The sequence below is a fragment of the Actinia tenebrosa genome, unplaced genomic scaffold (genome assembly GCF_029948245.1).
Source record: "Actinia tenebrosa isolate PJP-AT-01 unplaced genomic scaffold, QUT_ActTen_1.0 PGA_scaffold13__45_contigs__length_12533684, whole genome shotgun sequence".
NCBI classification, from domain to species: Eukaryota; Metazoa; Cnidaria; class Anthozoa; order Actiniaria; family Actiniidae; genus Actinia; species Actinia tenebrosa.
The window spans coordinates 10,159,820-10,185,753 of record NW_028292573.1 but is presented as its reverse complement, the minus strand read 5'-3'; the positions used below and the strand labels follow the sequence as shown (position 1 = coordinate 10,185,753).

At 37.8% G+C, this 25,934-nt stretch overlaps 2 protein-coding genes and 2 long non-coding RNA genes across 5 annotated transcripts in view; 3 read left to right on the top strand and 1 right to left on the bottom strand.

Moving 5' to 3' along the window:
* Nucleotides 1-25,934, bottom strand: part of LOC116295341 (uncharacterized) — a 42,229-nt gene that overhangs the window by 977 nt on the left and 15,318 nt on the right. For both annotated transcript variants that reach the window (XM_031703131.2, XM_089028831.1), the window contains 3 exons: nucleotides 22,209-22,658; nucleotides 7,815-7,927; nucleotides 300-370 (listed from right to left, as the gene is read on the bottom strand). The gene's annotated coding sequence lies outside the window, so the exon portion shown is untranslated. The remainder of the gene's footprint in view (nucleotides 1-299; nucleotides 371-7,814; nucleotides 7,928-22,208; nucleotides 22,659-25,934) is intronic.
* Nucleotides 29-18,409, top strand: LOC116295339 (uncharacterized). The gene is made up of 24 exons (XM_089028763.1): nucleotides 29-224; nucleotides 314-667; nucleotides 2,312-2,414; nucleotides 2,986-3,049; nucleotides 3,105-3,225; nucleotides 3,844-4,197; nucleotides 4,597-4,708; nucleotides 5,372-5,601; nucleotides 6,327-6,432; nucleotides 6,947-7,200; nucleotides 7,869-7,974; nucleotides 8,515-8,753; nucleotides 9,378-9,483; nucleotides 9,927-10,162; nucleotides 10,669-10,774; nucleotides 11,377-11,639; nucleotides 12,533-12,638; nucleotides 13,405-13,643; nucleotides 13,866-13,971; nucleotides 14,535-14,770; nucleotides 15,458-15,569; nucleotides 16,193-16,440; nucleotides 17,586-17,624; nucleotides 18,187-18,409. The coding sequence occupies exons 1-24, from the start codon at nucleotides 29-31 to the stop codon at nucleotides 18,288-18,290; spliced, it is 4,140 nt and encodes a 1,379-aa protein (XP_088884889.1). The 3' UTR covers nucleotides 18,291-18,409.
* On the top strand, nucleotides 21,056-23,585 carry LOC116295338 (uncharacterized). Its single transcript, XR_016119543.1, has 3 exons — nucleotides 21,056-21,253; nucleotides 22,553-22,794; nucleotides 23,471-23,585. It is a non-coding gene; the product is annotated as an uncharacterized LOC116295338 (long non-coding RNA).
* Nucleotides 23,864-25,119, top strand: LOC148911816 (uncharacterized). The gene is made up of 3 exons (XR_016119542.1): nucleotides 23,864-24,044; nucleotides 24,202-24,240; nucleotides 24,686-25,119. It is a non-coding gene; the product is annotated as an uncharacterized LOC148911816 (long non-coding RNA).

Here is a 25,934-nt window from a genome sequence, read left to right as displayed (position 1 = left end):
GAGCTGGTATGGGGGAGTGGGTGTTGGTATGGTAGTTGGTGTTGGTATGGGTGTTAATATGTGGGTGTTGGTATATGGGTGTTGGTATGTGGGTGTTGGTATGTGGGTGTTGGTATGTGGGTGTTGGTATATGGGTGTTGGTATGTGGGTGTTGGTATGTGGGTGTTGGTATGTGGGTGTTGGTATGTGGGTGTTGGTATGTGGGTGTTGGTATGTGGGTGTTGGTATGTGGGTGTTGGTATGTGGGTGTTGGTATGTGGATGTTGGTATTGATCTTATTTTCACTCGTCATCACCGACCTTCTTATTCCCAGAGTGCAAGGGCTACACTCGCTTGAGTTCAGGCGACCGCTTGCGGACTACACCCTTATCTGGCGAGGTTAAATGTGACATGGATAAAATAGGATGGTATCGCTTTGTTGGCGATGCAGGGACACAAATAGCAACAACTTGCACGAAGAAAATGTATTGTCAAGCGGATGGTACTGGATGGATGAATGGTACTCATCCTAGTCCTAATGAGGGTATAGTTAATCGTACAGTGTGTTTTAGTTGGAACACGTGCTGTGAATTTTCAACGCCAATCCATGTACGGAACTGTGGCCCATTCTTTGTTTATAAGTTTCATCAAAGTCATCATTGTAGTCTTCGTTATTGCGGCGAGAAAGGTATAGTACAGTAATAATATTAATCATGCAAGAACCATTATTTTGTTTTGGCTAGCACCTTTGGGAAAGCTTGTATTGCTAGTCTCAAATTTCGATCAGATGATAAATGGTCCTTGTTCAGTGGTCACTGGCAAATCTATTTTGAAAAGAAGGCTTTATTTAAATCTTTCTGCTTCATATACTGGGAGGACCAACTCAATTTGATAAACCCTTCTTCATAGAAAAGACAAAAACCTAATCATCAAGTTTTACCAATTTCACTCAAAAAGGTTGTCGGTGCCACCATAGGTATGGGATAGTGCATTCCGAGACTGATGTATGTTTAAAATGGTTTCTATGATCACAATTAACACTGAAAGTTGTGAAAGAGAATTATAATAAGAAACATAAGTAGTTTCAACTATTCTTGGAACTCGGAAGGGACTGTTGCTTATGGCTCTGACATTTTGTTTTTGAAATACTGAGGTGCTAAGACCTTTGTCATAATGACATATGATATATATTCTATAAATTAGAATATTCCTTAAGAATAATTTTTCTAGATGTAATGGACCTAATCGGCTAACGTGTTGCTATGTACGTTACCACCCAATTCAAACCTTCTGGGAATAGAAGCGTTTGTCTCTACGATGCAACGTGAAACCAAAATATAACGAACATCGGTGGTTTGAATTGGGTGGAAACGTTCATAGCAACACCGATTAGGTCTATTCTCTGAAATGATAGGGCTTGATGACGTAGATAACATGCGTGAGTATTGAGATCCAGTCAAAAATCCATGAGAAGATATGAGGGTTATAATAATGTTAACATACACCAAAACAAGGATATGAAGCCCCCAGGGAAACATACATACGAATCACTTTAATTTTGGCCTTTCATAACTGATCGTGATATTTTGTCAAAAGTAGTGAATCTTTCCAAAAAATTTGTAATGAAGTATTCTTTCAATTGACAGTGGTTATTTGTACAGGAAATCGCACGATCTCGAGTAGAATTCGGAATTCATAGGTACGAGAGATGCTTTGAAAGTTCTCAAAATTGGATGAGCCTTTAGGGACCACTGTCATTGGTATACATGCGGTAGTGGATTCTCTGCCATTGCATGCATATATTTATATATGACGTGTGTATGCGTGGGTGTTTAATTGGCGAAGCTAAATAAAAACAAATAAAAATAAAAATAAAAACTTACAAAACATCATGAGTATCTATAAATTCCGAATTGTACAAGAAGATCGTGCGATTTTGTGTTTATGATACACTCAACTAAATTGAGCAACTTACATCCATTCTCAATCGCACGCGCCCCTAGCGATTGCTTCTGTCGCGACGAAGGTTTTGGTGGACGTCAATCACAAGGCGTTTCCATAATATTGTGGGAAAACGCAAAGCTATGATGGCACGTGCTATAGAATGTCATTGAAACGCCTTGATTGACGTCCACCAAAAGAGCGGCGCGTGTGATTGAGAATGGCTGTGATTGGGACTCTACAAAGTACGACTAACGATTTAATTGTACTTTTCTTGTCCAATCAGAATCGAGTAATTTTGTAGAGTATAATAAATAATAGAAAGCTGATATTCCCCCAAAGTGAGAAAAAAACCGCCATCATTATAATCTACACGCCTTCTTTTTTATAGTTTCAGTAGAACTTCTATCCATGGCGATCTCAGCTGAAGAAAGCGAAGCCCAAGCTAATATACCTGTGCGACGAACTGAAAGCTTTCCTTATCTAGCGATCAAGTAAGTACGTTTTATTGAAGAAATCTTGGATAGGAATGACGCAATAGAAAGTGCGCCTGCGTGCCCTCATAAAGCACGCGTACCCAACCAATCAGATCGCGAGATTGATTTACTTAGTTATTTTATAGTTTTAATTATTTAATAGTGCTTACATCTGTCTTCTGAGAAGAACAGCAAATACGAACTAGAAAATGCTACTCTCATTTGATTGCGGAATGCATTCAATGTTGTTGCAATAATAGTGCATTTTTTTCACGCACCAGAGAAATCCTGTAAAGTAACGTATGAAAGCAAAGCCTGAATCTTGCTCCACACACAACAGCTGCAATATGGACTTGTTTGTACCATTCAATAAACAAAACTATTTGAGGACTTGTACTTCAACAAACTACCTCCTAAACTATGGAACACTCTACCGACTTGTATACAATCTCTGAACCGACTAGTTTTAGTTTTAAGACTGCTCTAAATAACCTTTACTTTGCTGCTCTTAAAAACTCCCCCAAGCTAAAGAGGCCAAGTTTAGGGAATCCAGTTATTAGTTTCATGATATGTTTTTTTTCTTCTCCAGTGTCTCTATTTCTGATGGAACAGCAAAGTCTACATTAGATTATCAGGATTTTAATCCCCTTTTGGTAACATTTTCACCTGGACAATCTACAGTTGATGCTATAATTCCACTTGTGGAAGATGATATTTACGAGTCTGGCTGGCGATGAGTCTTTTACTGTAGAAGTATTGGATAGCTTTGCCAACGTACACGTCGAGAATATCACACAAACAGTTGTAACGATCAAAGATGATGATGATGGTTTGTATAGTAATGGGAAAGAAGGGTGGTGTAGTGTTAGGTCACTTGCCTGTGACCGGGTCGGTGTCCACTGGCAGAACGAAGCTTGGGATTGGACAAAGTAACAAAAACAAAGAAAGCATGGATTATGGTGAAAAATGTGTATTGTTCTACATGTGCGTTGCGTTCTTTGTATTATCTCACCATTCATTGTTTGTTCATCCACTCCCAGGCTTTGTTCTGCCGGTTGTGGATTACCCGCTCCCCGCGCGCCCCTGTGACTGGAATGTCGGGCTTGATCCCTTGACCCGCCATCACATGCGTTTGATAGGTTTCTCCCTTGAATCAAGGTTTTTCTCCAGGGTTCTTCGGTTTTCCTCCTACCACAAACTCTTACACAGTCGAACTATGAGTTAGCCGTACCCTGACTTGAATCTGCAGGGTATCCGATTAAACGTGCCGATCAGGGTCATTGTGGATCACGATGAGAGAGTAAAATATCATTGAATAAAACGCTTTCCTGAAAATACACCCAGATTTCTATCAGCTTTTTATTGAACCCAGACTGTTATCCAACATGGATGCCATGAAGCACGTGACTGTACAAAGTCTCTAACGAACGTTTATCTATATTTTCAGAATGCTATGTACACAAGACTCTCAATGCAACTGATCGCTTCGAGAATGATGTGACAGTCGGGTCTGCAAAGTGTGACAACATTCCAAAAGGATGGTATCGTATTGTTGGTCCAAGCGGCACTGAACTTGCAACATCTTGTGCGTCTTTTAACAAATGTGGTGCTAACACTACGTTGTGGATGAATGCCAGTCATCCCTATGAAAATGAACGTAGAGTGTCACGCAGCATCTGCTACAACCAGAATGGGCAATGCTGCAATCGTTCTCACAACATTCGTGTCCGAAATTGTCGCTACTTCTATGTCTACGAGCTTTCGTCTCCACTTGTTTGTGCTCGCTATTGTACTTCAAAATGTAAGTAAGGTCTTAGATAACTTATTTCATTTGTGCTGAGATTGCTTGGACTCATATGACGTCATTTCCTTTATCGTTTGGAATGTTCATCAGCTGAATCAAAAGTTTTTCAATTGAATTTTTCTGGCTGACAGCACATGATGGTCAGTGTTTGACAGCTATTTGGAGCGGATAATAAGATTCGCAATCAAAGGCTTTTATCCCCTGATTGAAACCCAGAATCTGGGAGACAAAACAAAAGAGTTTCCTCATCTTGAGGATTGAAATAGTTTATGAGGTTCAGTTAACCAGTTGGGGTTTTTTTCATCCTTTTGACCGCCAAGTAGGGGTTCAGATAGTGGAACTATAATTAATAATTAATACTTAATAATGATTTATAACTATCTTTTTGTTTTTTAGTTGAATTATTCTGGACAGAGACATCGAAAGTAGTTAGTGAAAATCAAGGAAATTGTAATTTGACTTTGAACAGAAAAGGAAAGGCCATCGGAAAACTATTTACGCGTGTCAAGTGAGTTGTAGTAAAATAGTTCCAAAATGTCAAAAGTACCACCACTCAGGCTGGTAGAGTGATGCCCCAGTCTGTAAACTCTATGATCAGATTAATTGCTTACTATCAATCACGTGACTTTTTGGAGTTGACTGGGGGGCAAACAAGCGGTTAACTGGGGGGCAACTAGCGGATGCTGAGTCAAGACATGTCAAAATAAGTCCTCAAACTATTGTATTTGACTATTTTCACGACATCAAACCAGAAAACAAGAGATCAAAACAACCTCCAGGATTCTACAAGCCATGAAAAAAGAGCTATTACCGGAAGTGACGTCTATTGATAGCAACCTATACTCAGGATCTTAAAATATCTGAGTAGAAGGTACTACCTTTGGTCTATGAAATATCAGCAAATGCTTAGACTGATTGTGTGGTTTACATGCGTGACCACGTTCAATGGCAGTCCTGTCTCGCTTACAGAGATCTTAAAAACATAGAGGGCCAAAAGTTTGCTTTTATTTTACAGCAATAAGACCATGCAAATTGTTGTGTTAAACTCGCACGAAAAAGATAGACATGTACTTATCAAAACGATCATCTTTTTTTAATGGTAAGGGGCTCATAGACACCTAATCTAATTGTCACATTTTATGGACTTTAACTTATTTATTTAATTTTTCAGAGGTCACACTCCAGGCCCATATACGGCTTTGCCCGACGCTGATTTTCAGCAAACGTTTATTAAAGGAGAATTCAAACCTACAGATACAACTCTAATCATACCGGCTCTCATTGTAATTGACGATGAAGTAACAGAATCAACAGAGACATTTACTTTAGCGGTGTCAACTGAAGATGGAGCAACGCCAACAAATGGCTTGGCTACTATAAGCATAACAGACAACGATAAAGGTTTGCATAGTAAAATATCATAGTAAAATAAATAGGTTTTAGCAGTGGCTTTCCACAGAGTGGCCCTTCATCAACTGAAATTCCAATTGGAATTTAGAAGTGGATTTTTGCGGAGAGGGGAAAACAAACTCTACTCAAATACGACGACACCGAGCCCGACGGGATTCGAAACCGGGTCACATTGATGAGGCAAGCGCTCAGCCGCTACGCCACTTGAATCTACAATTCACCATTTTCCATACATCGGTTCACTGGTCAAACACAAAGCATTTAGTCGAGGTTCAAATTTGGATAATCCTTTGAAAGTACCTTCAAAGTACCTACGCCTCGCTTGAGCGTTTTGTGTTGGACCATTGAACCAATGTATGGAAAATGGTGAATCCTTTAAATTCTATCTATACCCTGGAACAACTTCTGGGCTGAACAAAGTCAGAGTGTATATATATAGTATGACTTATTCAAAGATATAATTAAAGTTTTGCGTTTTGGGTTTGGCGGAGGAAAGAAAACTAAAGAAGCTGAAGCAAATGTGACTGCGAGTTCAGGTATCATACCCAAGGCCCCAGATGTGTGAGGCGAGGCATAACTGCTACACGTGCAGGGCCCTGGACCCCTTGATTTACATAAATTCAACGCGCTTTTCTTTTGGTCTTGGCTTATATGTGTTATGTGTTAGGTGCGGAACCTATCGGACAAGATTTTAATTTTCGGTTGTACTTTTACAGTCTCCATCAGTTTTAAACGTCCAATCTACTCGGTGTATGAAGATGTTGGATTCGTAGATATCAATGTCTTATGTGTTGGTCCAAAGGAAGTGCCAATCAAATACAGGTAAAATTAAATGCTCTTCTTTATTACACAAAAGAATATAATAAGAGGAGGATCCATAGACTTTTATCACGCGGCGGCCATGTTTATTCACATGAGAATATAAAGCTTTCAGGTTTCTCCTGTATCAATTTATTCTTAAATATTTGAATGCGAGGCCGAGCGTGGTGGAAGTTATCGTTGAAACCAACATGGCTGCCGAATGATAATTGCCCATAAAGTATCTCAAGATAATATAGATGGTTATTCTTATTATACGCTCTAAGCACTGACGGGAAGCACGGGTCGGATTTTCGCAAGTCGGGATTTTCGTAAGCCGGGATTTTCGTAAGTCGGGATTTTCGTAAGTCGGGATTTTCGCAAGTCGGGATTTTCGTAAGTCCGGATTTTCGTAAGTCCGGATTTTCGTAACTCGGGTATTTTCAAAAAAAAAGTTGCGCGTTTAGAAGGGTCCTTTAACGGGCTCCGTAGTTTGTACACCTATAGCCAAGAATCTTAAACATCCTTTCTCTTTCAGGTTGACAACAGTCGATGGAACAGCTATTGGTGCAATAAACCAGTTCACCAATTCTTACGGTGACTTTATCCATTTATCTGGCGTCGAAAAGGAGTTCTCAAAAAATGAAGTCGTACAGTCATTTAGAATATTACTTAACAATGACAGTATACTTGAACATGACGAGAAATTTTTAGTGCGACTAGAATCCTTGGTTCCTCAACACGCTATCGTCGGGCCACATCTTTCAGTCATTATCGAGAATGATGATTCAGGTTCGTGTGTCGCTTTTTTCTACAGGAATCTCTGTTTGAGATTCTTTTGGGATTAGGAAACGAGATTGATGTAAAGGCTGATTTACACGGTACGATTTCTTTGCATTTGTCCTTGGTTCGTATAAATCAAAGGTACCAACAAAAAGCTTACGACTATAAATGGCAGCTAAACTGAGAAAAATCGTTCTGTGTACATCGGCCTTAGGGAATACTGGCGAAGTGAGGTAGAGGGCACTTTGTTACTTTCTTGCTCGACCAAATATCACGAAGTCATTTTCTGCGCAATGTTCAACAGTTGAAATGGTGATGTACATTAAAGCTTACATAAATCGAGTATTGCAAAAATGAAACAGAGAAATCAAAGGAACTATCATAAAAAATACTCTTAATATTTTCGTCTTCTGAAAACTTAGATCGATGGATTTTTAGGGTGTCTTAATAAGAGTAAGTACTCGGTTTCCCATCGTGTTCCCATCATTAGGTTTTCAACTCCTTCGAGACATGGGCTCCCTGTTTCAATATTTTAATAAATAAAAATAAATCAAACGCGCATAATATTTTTTCAATTCTTAAACGGATCATAGATAGTCGCAGGAAAAACATAGTCTACTTACTGGACTTGAGATCGATGTGTTTTTGCAATGAATTTTGCAATCCTTGTATTTCAGTTTTCGTCGAATTTGTAAAGCCATCTATGAATGTAAATGAGGACGTTAGCCAAGGCGTCCTACAAGTAATCATGAAGGGAACAACAGAAATAGATGTCAATCTAAGGTTCGTAAATAAGCTTATCTACATTTTATGAATGTATGCTTTTCGATCGCTGCGTCTTGACCTTGCGACAAGACTTAAAAAGCGATCGAAAACGGAAAAAAGTTTTAAAAACCGTTCTACAGAGTGGCAACATTTTAAAAAAGGGTGCATATCGTTTCAATGTAGACAGTGAAAGCAGAGGCTTTTTAAAATGATGACGTCTTTCTGTCGTTTGCACGGGAGTTGACGATATTGCATCATAACATAATCATTGACGTGAACGCGCTAATGCGTTTTGGTGAAACGATAACGAATGTAATCGGAGGTTTTCATTTGGGTCTCATTTGATTCGATAATCCTTCTTCGGCGAAACCAACACGCTAAATTCCAAATTACATCTGTGAGTTAGCAATCCCAATAGTACTTTGATCAGCCCAAAGGGTTGTAATAGAGAATCGAATAAAAACTTGAAGGTTGTTTTGAATTAAAGGTCCAGGCAGGCAGCAGTAACCTATCAATCCATCAATGTTTCTCATATTGACTTCACTTTGTTTTATCCAGAATCTCGTCAGTAAACCAATCAGCATACTCCACGTATGACTATATAGGAATGTCCAATCAACTAGTGACGTTTACGCCGACATATACATCTCCTAACTTCATGAATATTTTTGTCAACATTACGGACGAGGCTCTGATCGAAAGGGATGAACAATTGAAAATGGCGTTAACAACCAACCAGACAGCAGTTCATCTGGGGAGAAATTTGACCGACATTCATATACTCAATGATGATAAAGGTAAAAAACACCTGAGTATAACACAACCAACTAAATAAAACAACAAAATAAACGAACAAAAACAAAATCAACATGAACCACAAAAAGGAATAATAATGATAATGAGAGGTTCTTACACAGTCCTTTGACCAAACGTTGTCGTTGATCGGATCATCCCTACGCGCCTAGACCTAAAAGGAAAACGGGTAAATTACCCAGATATTGCGTCATCCAAACTGCTCGCCAGTGTTAAATCTTCGTCGTATGCTCGAGGCATGGTTTCAGCAAATAAATGGGATCGAAAACAGCGAACTCAAGACGTGTTAGATAACATGTGCGGCAGCTAGTAACTGTGAATTAATTATCCCCATGATCCTTTTCGGTCTAGGCGCGTAGGGATGAAGCCGATCAAACGACAACGTTTAGTCAAAGGACTGTATAACGCATTTGTACAACTTCTCAATGCGCTTTACATTTATGACCAGTGGAGGACTTTACGGGCTGCATATAAGGAAACCTAAAAAAATATTTGTGCACTTCTATCTCCCGGAAAATAAGCTACGCAAGTCCTTCAGTCTTCGGGATTTATAAGTTGAGTATAGACTTCAATACGTCGATTACTGAATGTGTTTTTTCTTCACTCAGCCTTCATTGGTTTTGATTTATCTTCTTTGGCCGTATTTGAAAACGCTAGTACTGTAGCAGTGTGTCTGTATAAAAATGGATTGGCAGCAGTATCGCTTACCGTCACGTGAGTATAGAAAATCCTTCACTTCTGTTACATGAGTATTACCCATGATGCACTGCATGGGGAAAGACACTGGAAAAATTGTTTTAAATTGCGCATGCGTGCGTTTCAGCACGTTTCCCAGGAATTTATAGCATTTGAGTGGGGAAAATTATGTAGCATTTTCTAATGTAATATAAACTAATATGCAAAGCATTTCGTTCGGAAGTATACTTCAGTGAAACCAAGATACTATATCAATAAAGGCAATATGAAATAATTAGTTAGCTTAGAATTCCAAAAAGTGACTTTTTATTTTCAAAAAATTCATATTTTTTTCATCGTGTTATCAACATGGCCGAAAAACGATAGACGACGCTATTACCACAGGATGTCCAAATACCACTAGGTATTGGTACAAAAATCTCAGTTGAAGGACTTTTGGGTATCTCTTTTGGTATTTGCAGGTTAAACACCGTTAGCAGTACAGCAAAGGACCATGTAGATTACGAAATAATCTCGAACCTAAACATCATGTTTGCTGCTCCCCAAGTCCAAGCATGCATTAATGTGGCAATCATAGATAACAATATCACCGAGTACGACAAGATCTTCCACATCATAATGACAACACAGGATCCTGCTGTGATCGTACAAGATAATCGAAACAATCTGACTATCACTATTCTCAACGATGATCGAGGTAAGATGGCTCGCGAGACATTGTAAGAGGAATCTACACATAAACTCTTAAATATCTGTAAACAAATGCACCGTACGTACGGTGCGACTTTTGTGTGAAAGATGTTACAAAAGCCATTCAAGTTCTTATTCTTACGCATAACTAGTTTCATCCTGTAAGCACGACGATGGAGCTTTTGTTGACAATGACGCAATCAGATTATCAGCCAATTAAATTTTAGACCATTATTGGGGATACATTTCCAAGATGACTGTTTCGTACCCTCAAGTACTCCCGAATCAAGGGAGAGAGCAAACATACCCTTGTCACATGTGACTGCGAGTTCAGGTATCATACCCAAGGCCCCAGATGTGAGAGGCGAGGCATTACTGCTACACGTGCAGGGCCCTGGACCCCTTGATTTACATAAATTCAACGCACTTTTCTTTTGGTCTTGGCTTATATATGTTATGTGTTAGGTGCGGAATCTATGGACAAGATTTTAATTTTCGGTTGTACTTTTACAGTCTCCATCAGTTTTGAACGTTCAATCTACTCGGTGTATGAAGATGTTGGATTCGTAGATATCAATGTCTTATGTGTTGGTCCAAAGGAAGTGCCAATCAAATACAGGTAAAATTAAATGCTCTTCTTTATTACACAAAAGAATATAATAAGAGGAGGATCCATAGACTTTTATCACAGCGGCGGCCATGTTTATTCACATGAGAATATAAAGCTTTTGTTTCTACTGTATCAATTTATTCCATTAATACTTGAATGCGAGGCCGTGCTTTGTGGAATTTATCTCAAGATAAAATAGATGGTTATTCTTATGTTAGTCAGTTCTAAGCACTGACGGGAAGCAGGGGTGGTGTGAGCTGCTATTGCGAATGCGTCGTCTCTTACCGCTGTGGACGTGGGTTCGATGCTTGGATTCGCTATCATATGTGAGTACATATTTCAATATGCGCGGACGAATTCCAAGATGGCGTCTAATTCGTCCTCTAAAACAGTCTCACAATGCACTGCAATGGCAGCTCATGTAAGTTTTTCCTCATCCTCGGAATGGCTAATGCTTCGAGTGTTTCTACTTCTAAAATCCAATCGTGGCCGTACGAGGGACACAGATTTGTTAACCACTGGCTATTATGCCAATTACACTTTTAAAGCGTGGAAGATTAATAGCCGTTTGTACGCCTAGTCAAGAATCTTAACACTCGTTTCTCTTTCAGGTTGACCACCGTCAATGGAACAGTTGCTATTGGTGTAATAAACCAGTTCACCAATTCTTACGGTGACTTTATCCATTTATCTGGCGTCGAAAAGGAGTTCTCGAAAAATGAAGTCGTACAGTCATTTAGAATATTACTTAACAATGACAGTATACTTGAACATGACGAGAAATTTTTAGTGCGACTAGAATCCTTGGTTCCTCAACACGCTATAGCCAGGCCATACCGTTCAACTGCAGTCATTATCGAGAATGATGATTCAGGTTCGTGAGTCGCTTTTTTCTACAGGAAACTCTGTTTGAGATTCTTTTGGGAATTGGGAACCATATGGATTGAGCGAGATTGATGTAAAGGCTGATTTACACGGTACGATTTCTTTGCAATTGTCATTGGTTCGCATAAATCAAAGGTGCAAAATGCTTACGACTGTAAATGGCAGCTAAACTTAGCTTAAGGAAGTTGCGCGCGACAGCTGTGAGAAAAAATCGTTTCGTGTAAATCTGCCTTAAATATCACGAAGATATTTTTTGCGCAATGTTCAACAACAGAAATTGCGATGAAACCGAGTACTGCGAAGAACTCAAAGGAACTATTTTTAAAAAAATCTAATAATAATAATCATAATAATATTTTCGTCTGTTGAAATACTTACATTTTCATAGACGTGGAAAAAGTAGTCAGATGAATTTTTAGATGGTCCTATTAAGAGTAAGAACTCGGTTTGCCATCATGTTCCCATTATCATGTTTTCCACTCCTTCGAGATACTGGCTCCCTGTTTACAGCCATTCTCAATCGCACGCGCCCTATTGCGATTTTTTCTGTCGCGACGAAGAAGGTTTTGGTGGACGTCAATCATAAGGCGTTTCCATTGGTTGTCGGAAAACACAAAGCTATAAGGGCACGTGCCTATAGAATGTCATGAAAACGCCTTGATTGACGTCCACCAAAAGCTACTTCGTCGAGAAAGAAACAATCGCTAGAGCGGCGCGTGTGATTGAGAGTGGCTGTAAATGTTATAATGAATATGAATTAATAAAAAGCGCAGATATCAATTCTTAAATGGATCATAGAGGATCGCAGGGAAAATATAGTCTACTTTCTGGACTTGAGATCGATGTGTATTTGCAATGAATTTTCCAATTCTTGTATTTCAGTTTTAGTGGAATTTGTGAAGCAATTTTATAAAGTAACTGAGGATGTTAGCACACACTTCCTTCAAGTAATCATGATAGGAACAACAGAAATAGATGTCAACGTAAGGTTGGTAAATAACATCATTTTCGCTCATAAATGTATACTTTTCGATCGATACGTTTTAACATAGCGACCAGACTAAAGAGATCAATAACGATCGCATTTTTAAAAAATCGTTGTCAAGAGTGGAGACAATTGCCCTATTTCATAATGACGTCACATCAATACAAACTATCGTTTTAACGCTTATTAAGGGATCATGGTCGCTGGAGGGGATGGAATGACAACAACACATCTTTAATCACAATGAAATTTGGTTTATGAGCTGGTGAAGGCAAGAACAACTAAATATTACGCTAAATATCTCGGAAGAAGAGAATTAAGCTTAAATTTAGCTTAAATTTCCATCATTTTAGCAGATGTGAACAAACCGTGACGTCACTATGAAATAGGGCAATTGAAAACGGGTTGCTATCGTACAGTGAAAGCAGAAGCTTTTGAAAACGATGACATCTTTGCCACTTGCACGTCTGTTGCTTGCACGGACCGGAGTTGTCGATATTGCATCATATCTTGTCGTATCTGGCGCGTTTTTGATCGTTTCAACGTGAACGTGCGAATGCTTTTGGTGAAACGAAACGCTATATTCCAATTACATTATTTGTGAGTTAGCAATCCCAGTAGCACTTTGATCAGCCCAAAGGGTTGTAAAAGAGAATCCAATAAAAACTTGAAGGTTGTTTTGAATTAAAGGTCCAGGCAACAGTTACCCGTATCATGCCGTATCAATCCATCAATGTTTCTCATATTGACTTTACTTTGTTTTATCCAGAATCTCGTCAGTGAACCAATCAGCATACTCCACGTATGACTATATAGGAATGTCCAATCAACTAGTGACGTTTACACCGACATATACATCCCCTACCTTCATGAATATTTCTGTCAACATTACGGAGGAGGTTCTGATCGAAAGGGATGAACATTTCAAAAAGGCGTTAACAACCAACCAGAAAGCAGTTCGTCTGGGGAGAAATTTGACCGACATTCATATTCTGAATAATGATAAAGGTAAGGAAATTATCGTTCCCGCTGATTGGCCTTCATAAACAAACAAAAAACTATTTAAAAAAATACACCTGATTATGGAACAATAACCAAATAAACAATGACAACAAAACAAACTTCCATTTTCTTAAATAAGCTATGCAAGTCCTTCAATCTTCGGGATTTATAAGTTGATTGCAGACTTTAATGTCGATTACTGAATATGGTGTCTTTTTTCACTCTCAGCCTTCATTGGTTTTAATTTATCTTCTTTGGCCGTATTTGAAAACGCTAGTAACGTAACAGTGTGTATGTATAAAGAAGGGTTGGCAGCAGTACCGCTTACCGTCACGTGAGTATAGAAAATCCTTCACTACTGTATACGTCAATATTACCCATGATGCACTGGCGCCGCATAGGCATGCGTGTGGTCCAGCACTTTTCACAGGAATTTAAAGCATTTTAGTGGGAAATTTATGTTTATTTTCTAATATAATCAAATCTAATATAATATACGAAACACTTCCGAAGTATACTTTTGTGAGAGCAAGACACTAGAATGAAGACATTTAACCTGTGAAATAAAGAAAGCTAGTTAACGTGTAACAGTCAAATAAACACAAAAGAAAACTATTTAAATTATGGTGTACTAAATTGTATTTTAGTCTACTGCCTATTTCACAAGTTTAATGACCTCACTCTATAGCAATAAAGGCAATGTGAAATAATATTTAGCCTCAAATTTCAAAAAAATGACTTTTCATATTCAAAAAGTTCATCTTTTTTCATCGTGTTATCAACATGGCCCGAAAAACGATAGACGACGCTATTACCACAGGATGCCCAAATCCCACGAGGTATTGGTACAAAAACCTCAGTTGAAGGACTTTTGGGTATCTCTTTTGGTATTTGCAGGTTACACACCGTTAACAGTACAGCAAAGGACCATGTAGATTACGAAATAATCTCGAACCTAACCATCACGTTTGATGCTCCCCAAGTCCAAGCATGCATTAATGTGACCATCAAAGATAACGATATCACCGAGTACGACAAGATCTTCCACATCATAATGACAACACAGGATCCTGCTGTGATCGTACAAGATAATCGAAACAATCTGACTATCACTATTCTCAACGATGATCAAGGTAAGATGGCTCGCGAGATCGTATACCTAGATTAATCTACACATAAACTCTTGGATATCTTTAAACAAATGCATCGGTGCGACGTTTGGTTGAAAAATTGTTTTTTTGCAAAAGTCATTCTATTCTTGCCCATAACTATATTTATACTATATATATTCTGTAAGCACGATGGTGGAGTCTTTGTTGACAATGGCGTAATCATATCCTCAACCAATGACATTTTATAAATAATAAATAAATATTGGGATTAACAATTCAATTGCTTACTATCAATCACGTGACTTTTTGGAGTTGACTGAGGGCAAACAAGCGGTTGACTGGGGGGCAACTAGCGGATGCTAAGTCAAAATATATCAAAATATGTCCTCAAACTATTGTATTTGACTATTTCTACGACATGAAACCAGAAAACAAGAGATCAAAACAACCTCCAAGAATCTACAAGCCATCAAAAAAGAGCTATTACCGGAAGTGACGTCTATTGATAGCAACCTATTGGAATTGAAATAAAAATACATTTCCAAGATGGCTTCTATTTTGTCCCCTCAAATGCTCTCACAATACGCTGCAATACCAACTCGACCCCGTTTTTTTCTCATCCTCGGAACGGCTAATTGGCTTAAGGAAACATTGAACATCTTGAATAAGAATGATGATCATTTATATGCTATTGTTTCTTGTCCATAGTGACCTTCGAATTCGAAGAAGTCTATAAAACAGTTGAAGAATATTCAGAAAGAAAGGTTGATTTTGTTTGTGCCATTACTGAAGGTGTTGCCGTAATTCCTGTTCATATCAAGTACGTATCACAGCTTTTAAGAGAAACTTTTGAGCCTTTTGCAATAGATTGACACGTGATTGTTACTGGATGGCAAAAAAATGTGGACTTCCTTTATTCAAAGATTTTTTGCTGGATTAATAGTGTTGTATCCAAAACCTTTTTCAAAATACTTTTTTTCCCTTATAAGATACTTTCGATTTCAAGATACGAAGCAATTTAAAGTTTGTTTGCCATCCAGCAGAGCGTTTCCCAAGGGACCTTGAGCTGTACTGATTACTTTATCAAAGTCATACATCAGCACGTGACGAAAGGCCTATTGCTCACAAAAACAGCGAAAATTTAGCGAGACAGATTTTCAATAATTTAACCACCACGTGAAAAAATTTTAGCTTTATTTTGGACAGCAAATCCTGTCATGAACCAAAAGAAAGTAAAATCTTTATAGCACTGCTTTTCGGCGTTTTTTCGTTTTTTTTGTGTGTTTTTCTTCTTCATACGAATGACGTTACACTAGCTTAAAAGGTCTTTTAGTGTAACAAGATGCAACGAAACCTTCAACGAACTACTTAGAAATACCTGTATTTAAAGGTTTTTAAAATTGTGACTTGAGCACTGAATATTTTGTCTATTTTGATTGTTAGTTTCACAGAAAATCCAAATAAGTTGATAGTGAGCACTAACCCTGGAACCGACTTTGTCCTTGGAAATCACACTCTAACGTTTTATCCGGGAACTACACGTCTTAACGTGACCACTTACATCATACCCGACGGTGAGGTAGAGTCTGTGGAGATATTTTCAGTGAAGATCGTAAGTCCTGATGAAACTCGTGCCGTAGCTGGTAAGAAGGACCACGCATTCGTGAAAATTAAGGACAGCAGAGACTTTGGTAAGTTTGGGAAAATATCAATGCTAAATGTATCTATGAGTTTGTTAGTTGGTGTCTGCGACACTAGAGAAAAACGTTAGCGCATGCGTGCCTTTCAGCACGTTTTTTCAATCTCGTACCCAGAGCCCTTATTTCTTACTGCGCATGCTCGACCCAGATTCTGGGTTTCCTGCACATGCGCATTATGACTGACTAGGTAAATTCAAAATGGCGGACGATGTTCAACGAGCATGTGAATTTGCGCTTGGAAAATTAGGTTTTGAAAATGGTTTTCAGTTAAATTAACTCCGAAAATATCTATTGGATGGACATCAATACAGTTTCCATTACAAAACCGGCAAAATTTTGAAAAATCCGGCCCTACAGGCTTTTTTGATGTATTTAATTCGAGACGCCATCTTGTTTATTTTCCCTAGTACTGTAATTTTTACTTCCGGTATCTTTCTTTGTTCTCGAGAACCAATCACAGCACAGGAAATATTGGAGTTTTCCAGAGCCAATTATTTCGTCGAGCATGCGCAGTAAGAAATAAGAGCTCTGGGTACGAGATTGCACGTTTTCTAAGAACTTAGAGGAGTTCTAGTAACACAAAATGTTTGTTTTCTCCGATAATACAAAATATTCCTCGAGTATACTTTTGTCAGACCAATATACTGTATTAACAAACACAATATGAAAGAATTACCCTCAAGTTTCAAGCATCGGCACTAAGTTTTGGCATTTTGTGAAGCCCTTATGAGGCAAGTGTGTATGAAAGCCCCTTTATGAAGCATGTGTGTTTGGAAGTTAAATTTCCATTTTTTTACAATAGCATGAAGGCGTTTTGACTATGATTTTCATATAGACTTAGAACATGCGCAGACGTTTTTCACTCGTGCATCAATACAGATTGTATTATAAATGTGTTAGATGGTGTCTGCTTGATTCTCTGGGGTAAAACTAAAGATATTTAGAAACACCAAGTATGTCCCAGCACTTTGGAAAAAGTACATAAGCCTTTCTATGAGTTTTTTTATAATCTTCCATGAGAAAAGCATATAATTCGAAAGAGTAAAAAACACTGTAAACTTATATCTTGGATAACTGAATAAAATATGCGTTTCGATTCAAGACAAATACTAACTAGACTGTCATTTCAACTTTAGCAAAAAGTGTAACCGAAAAGCAAGAGCAAGAATCAAAAGGTACGTTAGTAAAATTTCAAGGGGAAAGACCTTGACAATTTGAAGAATGACTTTGAAATATATTGAACCAGTTGAAAGTACGTAAATGAAACCTACGATATAAACCTTTTTAGTTTGGGGAGTAATGTTTTCCCATTTCAGATCAAATGTCATTTCCTAGAGTATCATTTCTTTGTTTAACAGTTGCGCATGAGAAGACACATCAGTATGGGTACAATTTAAACGAGGAATCTTATTCTGTAGGGAATGACACGTGGACTGAATGGGGAAGTATTACACTCACGCTAAAAATTGTCTATTTAACATTCATAGCTCATGCAGTTCAGCAAGGTTGGGTCAAAGGATGTTGATATTGCGCATTTTACCCTCTCAACAAGTGATCCATTTTTCAAAGTATAGTTTCGCGGATTAGAATCTGAACGAAATAAGTATACAAGATTGCTCAGCTTGTAATTTCAAAACTGATTATATACCTCATACAAGTAAGAATCGTATTCTAGTCAACTTAGCTTAAAATTTCTGTAAAATTAAAAATGATATTTTCATCTTTTTTTTTTCGTAGGAAAATACCAAAAAATGGTATTCCGGATGTGCGTCGCCGCCATTTGCTTGCTTCTCGTAATCACTATCTCAGGAGTCTTACTTTTCATTTGCGTGATAAAATAAAATAAATAAATAATGAAGTAACGTGGATGCAATGAGTGATCATGATTACACAGAGCTGGTTCACACATATCTAAAAGTACGAATAAATAAAACTTTCCATGATTGAGTTACTGCTTCTAGTTCATGTCGTATTTTTTTCTATAGTATTGTATATTTATGTAGATAATTTCAACTACACTTTCTCTCCCATCTCGTTCCTTTGCTTTACCTTTAGTTTTTGGTGTAATCTTCTTCTTTTAATGTCAAACTCGAAAAGACCTCTTTATACCTTAGGCGTAATGTTTTCCCATTACAGACCACATGTCATGTCCTTAGCTTGAGGATAAGGTTCTTGGTTTGAGTTGTATCTATATTCATGCTCCTTTTCTTGCACAGTTGTTAAATAAAGAAATAATGCTCAAAAGAATATCAAATGTCCTAATATAGGAAAACACCCAAGCTAAAAGGGTGAATAGATCTAATCCACTGTTTTCCAATTTCAGACCACGTGTCTTCTCCAGAGAATAAGAGCCTGTGTTTGTGTTATATTCCTATTCATGTTCTAGGGAAAATAAAGTCTTTATATTTCCTATTTGCAATAAATTATTAAGTCCTGCAAAACGCTGAAAGTCAAAACTTTGAAAAAAATTTTTTTTTCAATCCTCGATAGAATCTTTTTGATCATTAGCTGATTGAGAATAGTCCCCTTCACAGTTCCCTGCGCCATCTTGAAAGGTAGCCGTGCCTTTGCATCGAAGCGAGACGAACGGTGAGCTCGCAATGATAGAGAAATGCGAATAATTGTCCAAGGTGTTAGAAAAAGGTCTCTATCATTGCAAGCTCACCGTTCGTCTCGCTTCGATGCAAAGGCACGGCTACCTTTCAAGATGGCGCAGGGAACTGCGAAAGGGACTGTTGGTGCAAAAATTCGCTTTTATTACCTTTTTGATTCGGGAGGCTGGTCTTTAAACCCACTAGTCTAGACAATAGCAAAACCACTGATATACTGATACTGAAGAATGAGGTCTGGGTTTCTTTGGCGCATGTGCAATTTTTCGGAAGTAAAATATAATCAATGAAAATCTTGCTTTCAAACAGAGGTCTGTGTTTACTTCCGAACAAAATAAAAATTAGAAATTGGGAACATATTTTTTTAATTTTCGGCAAGTCTTTGAACGCTTGCACTCTTATACCGGAAGTCCAAGAAGTCCTGGTCTCCAAAAACGGATTATGCCAGAGCCCTCGTTCTTCGCCGCATGCCAGAAAAAAGGCAGGCTCTAGGTACGAGATTGTTTCCTTGCCCATAAGACACATGAATTATGTCTGAAAAGGATTGTTTCTTTATCTTTCTGGAATTATGCATTTATATTCATGTGATATGAAAAACATTTGAAAAAAAGACGATTCTCCAAAGAACCTCATGTCAACATCACATAGTTAGAAATGGGCTATTTACGTACGAAGGTAATTCGGTCTATTCTCCCAGCCGTATAGCGTTCGAAATGAGCCGTTTCATGACCCCTTCAAACTAGATTGTGCGAACAATAATCTTTACGATTAGAAACAAAGGATTATAAATAATTTTGTGGCAGGTATTTAGTAAAACGTTTTCACAGGTTTTTGCATCCTCTTTGCAACATTATTTTACTAATTGACTAATTACATGCAAAAGTTGTAACCGTTAGCTCACGTCGATCCCATGAGAATTTATATTCCGTACTCTGATTGGGTACTTGAGATACTTTGTAGAAAGACTTATAATAGTAAAGATCATTTGAACTTCATTAGAGCAACGAAGACTAAGTAGCTGGGCTCATACCGGTGAGGATACAGCGATTCTGAAGCAATTGCAATCTAACTTGGGTGGCGCTTCAAGACTCATAATCCACGATGAAAAACATCGCCTGCATGTTATTATGTGTAATATCGTTCTGTAGAGGAGTATATTCTAATGGGATCCCTACTCTTGGTAAGTATTGTGCCAAAAAATCATTCCAGCGAAAAAAACCTCTAGCATGGCTAACTCACAAATAGAACGGCCTGAATTAACCTCTGGGCTAATCAAAGTCAGGGCACGGCTAACTCACAGATCGAACCCTGGAACAACCTCTGGGCTGATCGAAGTCAAGGCACGACTAACTCACAAATACAACCCTGAAACAACCTCTGGGCTGATCTAAGTCAGGGCATGACTAACTCACAGATAGAACCATGAAACAACCTCTGGGCTGATCGAAGTCAAGGCACGGATAAATCACAGACTGAAACCTGAAACAACCTCTGGGCAGATCAAAGTCAGGGTACGGCTAACTCATGGTTATAAAGGCTAAACTAGTCGACTCTTAGGTTTTTAAATTCAAAACTTGATTTTTAGGATTTTGAACAGAAGTGATAAACTTGAATTATATGAGGGAAAGTGCAAATGCAAGACTGTTGTACCTGTTAATAACGAAATCTGATACTCGAGCTCATGCGAATACCTATAGTAACCTATTTATTTATTTGGTAATAATCCACTTCGTTTTCAGTGCACTTGCGATTGTATCCGAATTTCTCGCCTTCTTTGTTTAATTAAGAACAAAAGAAGGTTTAAACAAAAGATTAGAAATTTGGGATCAATCTTGACCCAGAGCCTGGGTTTCTTTTGGCTATTGGCGAAGAACGTGGGCTCTGGCAAAATCCATTTTTTGAAACCAGGATTTTTTGGACTCCCGGTATAAGAACGCATGCTTTCAAAGGCCTGATAAAAAAGATATGTTCCCGATTTCCCGAGAATGATTGGGGATAAAATCGCATGCGCACTAAAAACGATTCTTAAACTACGAACTGGTATATTGATATGCTTTATTTATTTATTTATTTATATATTTTTTTCCAGTTTACGTTGGTTTCGTAAACACTTCTGTATCGGTTCCTGAGGGAACTGGGCATGTAAAGTTATGCGTGTTCAAATCAGGATTCGTCCGTGAAAAAATTGATGTTTTGTAAGTAGCTATTCTCAACTCACAAAATATAAAAAATCTTTTTTTGGGATTTTGCTACATACCTCAAACTCCTTATGAATGGTTTTAGCTTCCAATATATCGAGCTGATCCAATGCAAGGCTAAATACAGTTTCAGCTCCAGTTTCGAATTCTCTTGGCTCGGCCGTCCTTATTCTCGGTTGTGCGTTATAATACTGTTTAGCTATTCAACCAAAAGCCGTGCCATTTTAATCAACTAGTATTGTTCCGTAGTACGTACATTACTTACTGTACATGCAATGGTCCTTAATGAAAGACAATAACACATTTGTACACAATTTAGACTAAGACTGAGTAAAGGCGATCTAAAATAGAAGTAAGACGACAAATTTGTGAACCCATTTGTGCACAATACAGTCAATTCAAAAAATGTTGTCGTCGACCGGCTCAAGCCTACGCGACTGGACCGAAAGGAACTCTGGGTAGCAATCATTGAAGCCGAGTTGACTCCATAATTTTATTCTGACTAGTTATGCCTGGTTTACAGCACGAACCTTCGTAGGCGAGCGGGAAGTGTCGAAGGAGACTTTTTTTTAATGCCTTCATATTTTCGAACTTGTGAACTGAATCATAACTACTTGGTTTTTCTTTCTCTAAACCCAAAGACATACATTTGATGGATTGTTTCTCGCCATTATTATCTTTATTACTAGCGGGAAAAATTAATTCAGAACGAATATTTGACCGCTTCAGTGATTTTTTACCCACATTCCTTTCGGTCCAGTCGCGTAGGCTTGAGCCGGTCGACGACAACGTTTTTTGAATTGACTGTATATAAAGAGACTAACACTGAGCAAAGGCGAACTCGAAATAAAGATGACTCGCAGATATAATTAAGATTTAGCGTGTTGGATTGGCAGAAGAACGCGCTGAAAACATATTGAATCAACGGAAAGACACGACAAACTTTACTCACATGTAATAGCCGTGGCGGCAAGTGCATAAATTGAACTTGGATGCTTGAAATGATAAACTCGTGCACACAAAGGCTACGCCAAACTTGATACCTCCTCATCCCAATTCCTCGTCTTTTTTATCTTGTTTTATCTTGAATTTTCTTTTATTTTCATTTGTTTTTTATTTATTTCCAAGTGATATTTCTGTACTTTTTTATTCTTCTTCGAGTGCTCAAAAACACTACGCCGACCTTGATTCCTCATCATCCCAGTTCCTCTTTCTTTCTTTATCTTGTTACTCTTCTTCATTTTTCATTTCATTTCTGTAGTTTAATTTAATTTTTATTCGTTCTTCTTTTCACAGATTAAGCACATCGGACAATACAGCAAAGGCAGGAGTGGATTACATCCCCTTGTATAATAAAATTGTATCGTTCAATCCTCCGAGTCCCAATGCAACAGCATGCTTCCTTCAAAACATAACAGATAACAACATTACTGAGTATAACAAGACATTCTATATTACCATGACAGTCAATCATTCTTTTGTCCTAGTGGAACAAGATCCGCACAATTTGACGATCACCATCATAAATGATGACAAAGGTACGTAAGGGTCATTCTCTCGAGAATAAGGTTTTTTGTTTGAGTTGTATCCGTATTCATGTGTATTCCCATGTGCAACTGTTAAGCAAAGAAATAATACTCTAAGGAATGACACGTCTTCTGAAATGGGAAAACATTACATCAAAGATATATGGATCTATTTCTATAGACATCTTTCAAAAAGTGACATGAGTTACCTCTTTCGTTCCTGAAGTCATAACAACAAGCATTTAAAATGACATGGCATGAGTTACAGCAAGCGTTTTACAATTATGAGAGGATTTGTATGAGACGACAGAGCTAAGATATGACCAACTTATACCTTTCATGTTCTGGGAATTTTCTTAATTTCTGATTTTTTTCCTTATTCTTTTGGTGCAGCTACATGACTCAAAATCCGTTAATAAGATATAAATAACGATGAAACAACCGTCATGTTGGTTGATCTAACAAAAGAAGCTAATGAGGAATGCTTTGTTATCGTCAACCAAGATGGCGGTAATGACGTAACATGCGCCCCGTAAATTTGTTTAAAGTTGTGCACAGTCGAGGAATAATCCAGTCAAGGTCTCCATTTGGTAACAAAATAACTATTTTACTCCCATAAAGTTTTCACAAATTAAATTTTTCAAGGTCGATCCCTATAGTTGACCAATCAGTGCTATCTTATTTTCAGTGACCGTAGAGTTTGAAAAAGAAGCAGTGATTGTCGAAGAAGACTCGAAGGAAGGGAAGGTCGATCTTGTTTGTAGTATCACTCATGGGGTTGCTTTGATTCCTATCCATCTTGAGTACGTATCTTATACATATATATATTATTGACAGCACATTATTTCTTTGCATTTAGCCCTGTATGCCTAGTTTTCCTGTAACACACTTTGCCGTGCGCCATTTTGGATGCGATGTTATTGCGATGTTAGTCTACTAAAAATTCTCATTTGTTTTATTAATATGATTATCCTCCGCCTCATCTGCTAAGTATCTATTTGTCCACAGTTTTGAGGAGAATTCCGATGAAGCATTAGTCACCGCAGACTCGGGATCCGACTTCACCTTGAGGAAAAACAAGACGTTTTTCTTCCCACCGGGTGAGAAACGTCTGATTGTAACTGTTGATATCAAGCGAGACGGAAAGATGGAGAGCGATGAGGTGTTTTCGCTTAAAATAAAAGGTTTTGATGAAAGGTTTGCAATCGCTAACCATGAAAGATGCACGACATTTGTCAAGATCAAGGATTCTTCAGACGTTGGTAAGTCATCTTTACGTTAGTATTTTTAGAACAGCTGGTAATGATTTGTTTGTCTCGACTATGGTGTTTTGTGGTAAGGCTTATGATACTATCTACGTTGGCTGTACTTTATAATTAAATGAGTTAAGCTAAGCCATTGCATTTTTTTACCTTTTAGCAAAAGGAGTCGCACAAAAACTAAAACTGGACGAAGATGGTAAGTTAGTGAATCAATGCGATGAACTGTCTGCTTCTTGGCGTTAGAAGCAGTTATGACAAAATGACAAAGTGAAAAGCGACAACAAAAAAAAGAAAGAAAAGAAGAAAAAAAAGGAAAAATGAAAAAGAAAAAAGAAAAAAGAAGGAAAGAAATAAAGAAAAAGAAAAGAAGGCCGTCGAAATCGTAGTCGAAGTAGTCGTTTGCTTTTGACGGTTTCATTAACTGTTTCCGACTCGGATTCCGTCACAACCTGAAAGTTAAGAACAGGGCTTAATTCCACCAGCCGTTCCCTTTAGTATTGTTTTTTTCTTCTTACTGACTGCTGGGGAATCTATTTAGAAACTCATTTTAAAAAATAACTAAAAATGGTTGGATAGTCTCCTTATAAAATTGATCTGTCGTCGGTTTCTCGATTTGTTCATTCTATTCACCTCATTTTCAGATGAAGGAGATGAAAACATGCTTCTTGCCCTGCTCATCGTCTTGGTTACTGCGTCCTTCATTGTCACACTGTTAGGCATCACGATGCTGTACTATCTATATACAAAGAAGGCCAAATCGATGAATTCAAAATAAAGCCCCGGGATGTCTTGAAAATGAAAAAATCTGCTATATGCTAGAGTGCATACCATATATCCGTGAACTAACGAAAATGTACAAATTAGTGCAAAGTTCTGTAGGTCATGATGGTCTACTGAGGTCTTACTAGCTTACTAATTTGTGCAAAGTTGTGCAATTTCTTGCAACGTTTCTCATGGCTACATATTATGCACTCTATTGAATTGTTGTCGCTATGTGTATTTATGCCTTGTCGACGAATTGCTTGAATCGGAATAATAATCAATTGGAAACAATGAATGCTGTCAAAACGCGCTTGTCTATTGCATCAAAATTTTCACCAGTATTAACACTAAAGATTGCTTGAAATTGGCAAAGAAGATAATTATATCTCACATGCATTATGGTTATTAATAGCACTGATATATAAAGTATAGATTACTGATAAAAATTGGAGTTGAGCTTTAAAAATGGTCTTAAAAATTATGTTCATTGCTAGGACTTTTTTTGTGTGAAAATCAACCAAGGAATTATTCCCATAAATACAATAAAATTTATAACCAATAAAGTGATTCTTTAATGCTTGATAGTACGTTTGCGAATAGAAAAGTTTTGAGTTCCAAATTACCGCTGTGGTTCTCGATTACAGACTCATTTACACAGGGTTAGCCTCGATTTTGTGCAGACTATTCACGTGTTCTAATCAAGGTCCGTCGAGTTTCAAAGTGTTTGTATTGTTGAAGTCGTGCATTCTTTACAAATCACCGTTGGTATTTGTGAATATTTAAACACTGATACGAGTCTAACCCTGTGTAAATGAGCCTATAATCAAGGAACACAGGGGTAATTTTGGATTTGACACTGGTCTTTTCATACGCTTATTTTAGTGTTAGAATATTCAATCATACCAACACCAAAGTACAACAACAGCCGATAGTTACTTTATTTGCTTAAGTTCTTAGGATCGCCTTAGGCCCTGGCTAAACGAGTAAACATGTTTCCAGAAACATGTTTACCGCGCGCATGTTTCCTCGATGTTTCCCAGTTCAGCCACATGCGAAACATTGCTGCGTGCAACAAATGTTGCTTCCAAGACGCAAAAAAATGATTTTGCTGTGCGGCAGAAACATTTC